This window comes from Charadrius vociferus, unplaced genomic scaffold, assembly GCF_000708025.1.
Source record: "Charadrius vociferus isolate BGI_N301 unplaced genomic scaffold, ASM70802v2 scaffold333, whole genome shotgun sequence".
NCBI classification, from domain to species: domain Eukaryota; kingdom Metazoa; phylum Chordata; class Aves; order Charadriiformes; family Charadriidae; genus Charadrius; species Charadrius vociferus.
This window is the reverse complement of record NW_009647682.1, coordinates 128401-138642: the sequence shown is the minus strand read 5'-3', so window position 1 is coordinate 138642 and position 10242 is coordinate 128401. Positions and strand designations below refer to the sequence as shown.

Here is a 10242-nt window from a genome sequence, read left to right as displayed (position 1 = left end):
CACTGACCACCATCCCCCATGGGCCCCCGTCACTCCCAGGGACCCTCTGCCCCAGGGACCCCATCGGCCCCTCTGTCCTCTCCCCTCCCTGCCCCCAGCCCTCCTCTTTCCCCCCTCCATCTCCCTTTCCTTCCTGCCCCCCCTAAACCTTCCCTCCATGATGTCCCCTCTCCCTGACCTCCCAGAGCTGTCCCCCCACACACACACCCGGCACCTCCAGTCCCTCCCTGTGACTTCGCAGTAACTTCGATTCCCCATCCATAAGGTGGGAAACTCTCCCGCGCTCTGCCACTCACGTATTTTTAGCTGCTTTTCTCTGGTTAGACAGGTTGGACTGACGGGTAGCGTGCGTTCATCCTGGACGCTGAGCTCCTCAGTCAGCCGTAATGACAGGCTGGTATCGTGGTATGCCAGCTTTCCAAAACGGGCATTGGTACATCCTTATGTCATGGTATCTTGTGCCTGGCTCTGTTTGGTTTGGCGCCGTGCCATTCTGCTGCTTCCCCAGCTGGGTAACGGGGGCTCAGCGAGGGCATAAAGATCCTCGCTTCAACTCTCTGGAAGCTGTCCCCCACATCCAAAAGACTTAATAACAACTTTTAGGGGTGTCTGTACCAAGAAAACACTCAAAATGAGTCATCTATCGTTACCCTGCCATGGGAACAACAAAGGTGACACATTTCCTACTTTCTTACTTCTTACTTTGAGGATTGAACCTTTAACCGTTGTTATCAGTTATTATTGTGAGTTTGACCCTGACAATAAGTTGCGTAAATGAACATGTTCAATCCCTTTCTGACTCATCCCCATCCAACGTTCATGTTTGCTTAGTAACGCACGCGGCTAATTGCTGCGTCTTTCTTCCTTCAACACAGGGGCTGTTGGAGTAGTTTGCTGGAGAGAAAAAGGAGTATTCCCTAGGACGGCTTTATCTCTGCCTGTCCTGCTGAGAGAGGCAGGTTGACAGTGAGAGTATCGGTGTTAATTTAGAAGTTTCCCTTTTCCACACATACTTTTTAGCATCTTCTCAGCATTATCATTCTAGATAACATTAACTTTCTGCTGTTAACGGTCTTGGCCACCTTTCATTTTCGTTTGTAGTTTCTATTCCGCATACTCAAGCATGTGCAGAAGGCTGCTGCATTTAAAGAAAAACCTCAGACATGGTTAAAACCTCTGTTGTTCTTGAAACACTTCCTTGACTTTCTCTTGATGATGATTTGATAATGTCTATTGCAGGAAAGATCCATGATACTCAATCCGGGGCTTAAAAACTCCCTTAGGACACAAAAGTGCCTACAGATCAGGATAAATGTTTAAGAAAATCATAGTTATTTTGAAAAGCGAGGCTAGCCATTGCTGTTGTATAATCAGTTGGCAAAGGAGCTTGTGAAAAAACAGGGAGGTTGAGTGTGTTTTCTTTCTTACTGTTGAAAACAATAGGACAGGATGAAGTGTTAATTTATTTCAAGACCTTCCAGCTGGCAAATTGTGAGGCGATTCCATCCTGCCTCCCAGTGATTTGAGACGCCTCCTTATGTGCCTGTGCTTGCCCAGACGCTCCACGTTCAGAGCCCCGTGAGTTGGCAGTGACACGGTGTATCCGCAGCAGTGCGAAGTTCGGAACGCCTGGGGTAGACGGTGCCATAAATGCGCAGGGCGCTTTGCACGGAACAAAGCCCGTGTTTGGTATATACAGTCTGTCTACAGAATAGCATGAAAAAGACTTCACTGATTTCACTGAAAAATTTTAAACGGGAAGGGAGATGATAAGAATTTAGGGAAGATCTTGATAGAACTAAGAAAGAGAATTTATGGGGGAAAAATTACAAAACAGTTTTAAGGAGAGTTTGTCAGAGGTTTATGACTGTGAAAGTAAGAGGACCAGAGCTGCAGTTTTCTGGCAGAGCCCAAACCAGCTCTAATCCCCGGGCCGTTGGGATGTACCAGCCTGCAGCTATATTCACAGTAAGAAGTCATGCCTCGCCAGAGCTCTCAGGTTGCAGCTGAAGCTACCACACTGCTCTTTACGCCTGACCACATGAAGAGGAGCATAATTTGTGTCCAGGCCTTAGCTTCAGGCTGCGTGACAGCACAGGTTGCGGAGATACCCAGTCTTGACTGACCGAGGGCTTCTCTGCAGCAGACATCGCTGATGAGCTGCCTGCGTGGACACATCTGCTATGTAATAAGAACAATATCTGGGGGGGAAATTCAGAATAGCTGTTCTGCTTTACTAACCTTGCCTTAGTCCAGGTAAAGTAATCTGCACAGGCACGGAAATACTCCCAACAGGTGGCGAATCTGCGTTGTCTGTGAGCCTTACCCCCTGCATAGCTTCAGCCCCGCTGCACCCACGTGGCAGCTGTACCCCAAAGCTGCACCCAAACGTTGCAGACATCGGTGCAAGCTTATGAATATCGCCAGTAACAGGAAAGCAGCACAGTATCTCCTCTCTGGTGACTTCTCCAGCGTGTGAAAACGGCAGCTGCTCACGTGAAGAGAAGACAGGAGTTGTGGGATGTCTGGTTAAATTCAGGCTGCTGCTGCAGCACCTGTCCTGCCACATATTTAGCGCAGCACCAGCATCACATTGGGATGCTCATCCCCAGCGAATGGGAAAAATTCATGTTCTGTCCTCTTCCTTATGTGAAAGCAGTGATCATAGGCACTGGTTTTAATTGCATTCAAAGTTACATTCATATTTTTTTTCTTGAAAACGTCTCTTTTCAAGTTCAATCTTTGTGTAGACAAGTCCTATAAATCAAAAAGTCTTAAACACCTGTTTTTCTGCATTTCTACTGTCACCATACACATGCTTCACCCCTTGAATCACTTGGAACATAGGAAAAACATATTGTGTCAGGCCAACGGTCCATCTAATCCACTGTGCAGCCAGCCGTGGTGACCAATAGAAGACGCTAAGAAGAAGAATAAATACTGTGGGCTAAGAGGTATAGAAGTACCTCACATCTTGATTATTTTCCTTTATATCTCAAAGGTTTAGAAAAAAAATGAAGTGAAATGTGGAACTTCAACAGAAAGATGACTTTGGATTCCCCCTGATGTGTCATTTCTTCTGATGCCCTTGTTCTCAGGTATGTGTCATTGTTTGTTTATTGTTTTCAGGCAAAAATCTACTAGCTCAGAAATAAAGTTAAGGTACTATTAACATTTAAATGCTAAAGGAAAAGTAAAATCTAAGCATTAGACTCACTGCTTGCAGTTTTGAATTACATGCCCAGGCACATAACATCTATAACAGAGAATGCCGTGCAATATATGCCTTTCTCTTTAATACAAATTCCCAATTTACTCATACAAAAGATGGGATTGTGAAGTTGTATTCATTACTATTTTTACTGCATTACAGTCTTAAAATGAAAGTCAACATTAGAGGGCAAATGTTACACTTAGCTTAAAAATGAAAGCTTAAGGCTAAGAAAGCACACACCTTTAATTCTATCACTGTTTTTATTCACATCTCCTGTTAGACACGTTTATCTCCTACCTAACATCTTCCTTACAAGCAGCTGAACCTTTAATTTTATGAGGATGTAATTGTACATTTTTTTTCAAAGGTTATCAGTTAGAGTTGGCTTCTGTAACCTCCCAGGAGCATGCCAGAGCTCATCTGTTCTTGTTTGAACAACTAATGTTCTAGGCTTAAAAGCAGCACAAACACAAGACAATGAGCAGCTTCTGGTAAATGAGCAATTCTCTTTATGCACTGTTATGCATTATGTGATGAATCTATCAACCTGGCTTTCCACAAGCTATCCTAGACACACGTGCTGGCAAAGGTCAGCGAAAAGCTATGCCATGGAATGACAAAGGTCTGTCTGGGACTGAGTACCTGCTGAGTGCAGTAACTCCATGTCAGGTCTCCTAAGTGACATGCAAAGGAGTTGATCAGTTCTGATCTGTTCTAAAACTCACCCACTTGTGTTTCACATTCTCTTTCTGTGAGACTTTCTGGTCTTGGTACTTCCTATCTCTTTCTTCCTTTTCTCTTTCTCCTTTCTTTCAGCCTCTCACACTCTAGGCCAATGCCCACCTCCTAAAACCTCTCAGTGCTGCACTCTATTTGGTCTCAACATTATTTTGCTTTTCTCATGCACTGTTTGATCTTTGCCTGGATGCCCTTAGAGCCGTACTTTTTATTATTTGCTCTTCACTTTTTTTCCTGTTTCATATTCCATTTACAGTCTCCAGTTTCAACTATGCTTAAACACTTTTGGTACTCTTCTCACCGGTGTAAATGTAAGGGAACACCATCAGTAAAATAGGATAAAACACAGGGCCAGGAGAAGAAAAGGCTCAGGTGGGATCTCATCAACGTGTACAAATACCTGAAGGGAGGGTGCAAAGAGGACGGAACCAGGCTCTTTTCAGCGGTGCGCAGTGCCAGGACCAGAAGCAGTGGGCACACACTGAAACTCGGAAGGCTCTGTCTGAACTTAAGGAAACGCTTTTTCAGTGTGAGGATGACAGAGCACTGGCACAGGTTGCCCACAGAGGTTGCGGTATCTCCATCCTTGGAGATACTCAATGCCATCCTGTACAACTGGCTCTGGGTGGCCCTGCTTGAGCAGGGGGTTGGACAAGATGACCTCCAGTGGTCCCTCAGCCATTCTGGGATTCTGAAATCAGCTCTGCTTAACTTTGTATTTGAAGCTGATAGCAAATCACTTCCCTTTAGCAGCAAGAGTAGAGAAGAGTCACAGTTCTTTCTGTGTGAGCTCACCAGGGTGAAACAGCTGCACGTTATTCTCTTAGAGAGATGGAGGTAGAGGCACAGATTTGCTGTCAAGCTGGGACTTAGGGAACTTGCTAGCACGAGTACAGAGTTAGCCATTTCACTCCTGGAAACAGACCTTTGCCTCCCACCTATGAATATATGGTAGCTGCTACACTGCCACTAGGAAAAAGTAGCCCTTGAGTTTGAAGGTTGTGGCTGGTAACACTCAGCTCTTGCTCATAGATATCTGTGAGCTTATTTAAGTGATGCTAATAAGTCACACAGCATGACAGGTAGTAAATGAGTGCAGATATTGAAGTAATTTTAGGTCATTTTCTCCACATCTGCCCAGTTGGTTGTTAATGGAAGTTAGAGGCTCCACAACAGCCACTATCAGTTAAACTGTCACTCCTGGGACGTGTTCCCTGTCAGCCCCACTAATTCTAACATAGTATTATGACACAAGGGTAAGAAGAAAATAGAGTCAGTTATTCACGGTGACCCATTTGACCTTACTCTGGCAGCAACAAATGCTGAGACATGTAGTAAAGTGACACTACCGGTTTCTTCTCTCATAATCTTGTAAGAATTTCAGAATTAACATTTCCACATGTTATTTTTGCTTATTTATTATTGCTTCTGTGCCATGAAGTCAAATGTTCGCTTTGGGTTTGCAGGACAAGACTGAGAGCAATATCAAATTGCTGTACTTGAAGCAGCAGCTTGCCTCAAGAAGAGCAAAAACTTTGAGAAATCTTACTAAACCTTTGTATTTGATTCCTCACAGTGTTCAGAGATAGAAGTCAGCGCTGAAATGTGGTGGTTTCAGCAAGGCCTCTCTGTCTTGCCTGTGGCTTTGGTTGTTTGGTCAGCTGCATCTTTTGTGTTTTCATACATTACTGCAATCGTCCTACACCATGTTGACCCTTTGGTGCCCTACATCAGGTCAGTAACGTTCATACCAGTATTGAACCGGCCTCTCACTCCTGTAGATTCTTCCCCAACTCCAAAATTTAAACAGCAGTTCTTACCTAACAGCTCCAGTTCTAAAGTTACTAGTTGTTTGTAGTTATTTATGTGTAACTCTATTTAAAACTGTCTATTTTTGTGCAAAAGTCTAACCTTTAAGTGTGGGTCTGTGAACATATCCTTAAAATGTTGATGAACAAGAGAGCTGGAGGTGCATCTCCAACCCTCTGTTCAGAGTAAAGCGTCTTGCTGTCACCAGGTTTGGTTGCACCAATAAATCCATACTGTAATCTATATTCCCAACTGCCTTGTATCCCAGCTGTACATATGACTCTAGTTTTGGTCTTTCAGTTTTCCACGTTCTTAATTTTTCCAGGTTTAATACTCTTCATTCACCTTTTATGGACTTAAGATCAACGTAAAAGGAATAGTTATACCAAGTACGTTCATTCCTTCCTCTAGGAATAGCATGTCTTTACCGTGCTTATTTCTACAGCTCTAGAAACTAGCACAGTATAGTTTGAGTAATGAAAAAAATCAGTGAAAAATGTCTGGGAGGGTTTCTACAAATCTGGTTCTTATGGTTCCTTTGTAGACTGAAATAAGTAAAGTTGTGTTGCAAGTATTTTTAGCATAGATAGATGCGTATCACTCCCATTTATCTCTTCCAGTGATACAGGGACAATACCACCTGAAAGATGCTTATTTGGGATCATGTTAAATATTTCGGCTTTCTTGGGTGAGTATAGAAAGCTGTCCTTGGCGAACTGCAGGCAGTTCCGTAATGCACGCAGCTTTGAACAATTTCATTTCCTTATTCCAATCATTAAACAGCCCATAATTCTCAGGCAAGAACTAAATTCTAAGCGATCAATCGTAATTCTCTGAAGCAATTCAGAGGAAAGTGTATGTCAGGCATGTTGTCCACAAAGCCAGCAGAATTGCAGATTCCAAAAGGCCAAAAATGCATTTTAAAAAGAAAAAAGCAGACTAGCAAAAGGAACAGAAATGCAAATTCCAGGCAGTCACCTTACTTGTGCTGCAATTATGGAGAGAAGGAAAAACAACTTAGTATATCTTTCAAATGAAAGAGATCTGAAAAATCTAGTAAATTGACTTGCTTACCATTATATTATTTCAGTTTTGACTTCCAGATTCTCAGCTTTCTTATTTCAGTGTACCATACAACAGGTTTTGTATTTTAAATAGTTGCCTCTGTCACTCAGCATCTTCCCAGTTAAAAAAGGAGAGTGTACTCATCAACTGAAAATCTTACTGCATTTGGGTTCTTCATTAATAGGTATGGCTACCGTGTATGTCCGTTATAAACAAGTTTACGCTTTGAATCCAGAAAAATCCAAGATCCTCAAGATTAATAAGATTGGCCTGACACTGGGATTGATGAGCTGTTTTGGACTTTGCATTATTGCAAATTTCCAGGTTTGTGCTTTGTTTGCAATGTTCTGAAGCTCTACAGAGCTGTGTGTTTGTTTACTAAGATGTCTGATAAAATGGGGGGGTTACTGAAAGCAAAACTTTTTAGGTCAGACTTTTTTGTTTGCTTGTTTGTTTCCTGACAAACCTGTCAAATTCCCTACAGAAAACCATTTAAAAAATAAGTTTTGGTTTACAATTTCTTACTCATTTCTTATTTGCTTTAACCACTGGGACTTGTGAGCAGCCATTCATGAAATTCCAAAACATTAAGAAACCCGTAAGTTTTGTAGAAAGCAAACTGATCTTGGATCTCCTTATAGGAGATGTAAAAGCCTTAGCTCCAGGTTAAAAGACCACAACTATATTTTAGTTTGACTCAAAAGGAGCAAATGTCAAATAGTCAAAAATTGTTAGAACTAGTAAAGCCAACAAAAAACCCCAACCCCACAAGAAGTCCAGCTCTGAAAAATCTACCTTCTTTGGTATATTTCCCTTCAAACTTGTCCAATTCTTGAAAATACTGCAGGGTCAAGCAACTTTTGAGTTTCTCCCTCCCAGTGTCTCTGGGTTTTTTAACCTCCTTAATACTTTGTTTTTCCAAAATCTGATATTCTCACATATCACACCATCAGCAGGACCACATTCTCCATCGTTGGCTGTTATATACAAGACAGCTGTACAATTGCCAGCCTCATCAGATTCATTACCTGCTGGATTTTTTGGGGATCTGTAGCGGTGCCTTTAGCCACTAGAGGCTGCAGTGTAACCTTCCTCTCCTGCTGGATTAGGGCCAGGGAAAAGCAAAGAGGAAAAGCTTCTGGAAAGCTCCACCTTTTTCCCTTCTCCTTTTCCAAGGAGCTCTCCAAGTGCTTCAGCTGCCCCTGTCTCAGAAACCTCAGCACGCTCATTTAGGGTTTGGTTTTGGTTTTTTTTTTTGCGGGGGAGACCTCAATCTATTTACTTTTTTCTCAAGCCCCAGCTATACCTAGAGGTCACAGCCTCCCTTACCACTCCCACCAAGCAAAAGCCTCCAGGCTGTGTTCAACTCCATAATTTCCCTCCACCAGTGGTCAGGAGGGAGTATGTCTACTTTCTGTAGATTTTAAGATACTCAAAATACAGAAGGTGCATGTTAATTTGTTAACTAGTTTGTGTAACATTCAGTCTTGAGCAAGACAAAAATTGGAAGTGATGTACCTGCATATCCAAGTGATGCTGAGCACTGGTTGAGGGCCACCCCAGAGGCAAAACGAGCTAAAGCCCCCGGGAATCCACTAGTTACTGAAGACAACCGTGTGAAAAATACACAAAGAGGAACAAAGGGGATATGGGAACAGCCATCACACAGAGAGCTCCAGACAGCTCTCACTGCTGGGAGTCAAAGCTATAGCGATAGCTCATCCTCATGGGAGCTTTAATTCATGCTGTTCAGCCAGTGCTATTGCTTTATGCCAGCTGTGGCTATTGATTTGCTCTCATATAGGGCAAAGATTTCGCTGTGATGAAACCTCATCACTGAGCAGCACACGATTTCGGAGCACACACCTTTGCAACTTGATTATTCACTATTTAAATATAAATTCCCAACTCTGTTATACTGTGAATGCGGCACTTCAAATTTGTTTGCGCACATAAGGTGCACATGGAGATTGTGAGGAAAGGGTGATTGCAATTCCTGATCTTAACAATTACTCAGTAAAATACACAGACAGTCTCATGCCGTAGGGCATAAAAGATCACCCGCACGATTGGAGTTCGGGGAGGCTGCCAGGCCTCGCATTGCACAATTGGCAAGATAACACTTTTTCTGTCTGTGGGTACTGTGCTGAGCTGGGGATGAGAGGAAAGGACTGAAGACAACGTGATTTTTCAGGGCATAAATTTTGAGTTCGGTTGTTTTTCTTGGAGTAACTTCTGATTTTAATGATTTTTACTATTTGACAGTTGATTCTTCTATTTAAGTTATTCTTTTAAGTTAAGAAGTATTACTGGTTGATTCAACCTTGTTCCATTTGAGTATTCAAAGATACTAATTTGACAAACAAGGTTTATTCAAACTAGAGTAATTCAGAAAAATCGCTAAACCTCATTATTTTTAACCCCATTTTGAGGTCTAGAATTGTGTCATGTTTATCCTGTATCGCATTATCTTTCACAGATGTACAGATTCCTGGAAAAGAAATGCTGAACAGATAGCCTGTCACCTGCCCAACTGTAGGGATTCCTTCATCCCGTTTCTGTGTCACTGTCCCTTATGGCTAATGAGGGCAGCTCTTTTAAATTCCTGTAGTTAAGATACAGCTGTGACCTGTAATTTAGCCACAGGAACTTCACAAAAGCAGCAGTAGAGGGCTGGCAGGTGCTGGTTTCCAGCTAACTCTGTATGGGGTTTCCAAGAAAAATATCCTGAGTACTGGCACGGTCCAGAACTGCTTATCTTGGGATGTGATAAGGTAATTGAGTGGGCGGAGTGCCAAAGGATTACAGAAGAAAATCGTTCTCAGAGTTTAAAGTGAAACCGGGTTCTTTACAAGCAGTGCTTTCGTTCCCTAGAAATGCATTCTGTACTACATACACGTGGTCGGAGCATGCCTAACGTTTGGAGTAGGGGCCGTTTATATGCTGGTTCAGACCGTCCTCTCCTACCTGATGCAGCCAGAAGTTCATAGCAAAGACATCTTCTGGATCCGTCTGACCGTGTTTCTCTGGTGTTCTTCAAGCATTGTGAGCAGTATCCTTTTCCTGTGCAGACACCATAAGACAGAGCAGCCTTTGCAAATGACAGTATTTGCACCTACATTAATTTAACCCACTTCGGTGCCACATAAGGCCCATCATCTTTACGCATACAGCTTGTATCGTGCTATCTATTCACAGTCTGTATTGCAACCTGTGGACTTTAGGAAAAAGGGAAGCATCAGGTTAAGCCCACAAGTGAGTCACTGGAGAATGAAAAAAGGTAAGAGGGATGGTTACCACCCTTTCTCCTCTCCTTTTCTTCTGCACACCAGAGACTGAAAATGGCAAAAATAAGAGTTTATAACAAAGAAGGCTGACTGTAAATTATGAAAGATGGGGAGAAAGGGAAGTGTGCT

The 10242-nt window shown here is 42.7% G+C and overlaps 1 protein-coding gene across 1 annotated transcript in view; it reads left to right on the top strand.

The window, feature by feature from the left end:
- The first annotated feature begins 3010 nt into the window (after positions 1-3010).
- Positions 3011-10242, top strand: part of DRAM2 (DNA-damage regulated autophagy modulator 2) — a 10931-nt gene continuing 3699 nt past the window's right edge. Inside the window, exons 1-5 of the mRNA XM_009881307.1 lie at positions 3011-3098; positions 5529-5686; positions 6382-6449; positions 7011-7150; positions 9701-9878. Coding sequence (XP_009879609.1) covers positions 5556-5686; positions 6382-6449; positions 7011-7150; positions 9701-9878 — 517 coding nt within the window. The 5' untranslated portion in view covers positions 3011-3098; positions 5529-5555. The remainder of the gene's footprint in view (positions 3099-5528; positions 5687-6381; positions 6450-7010; positions 7151-9700; positions 9879-10242) is intronic.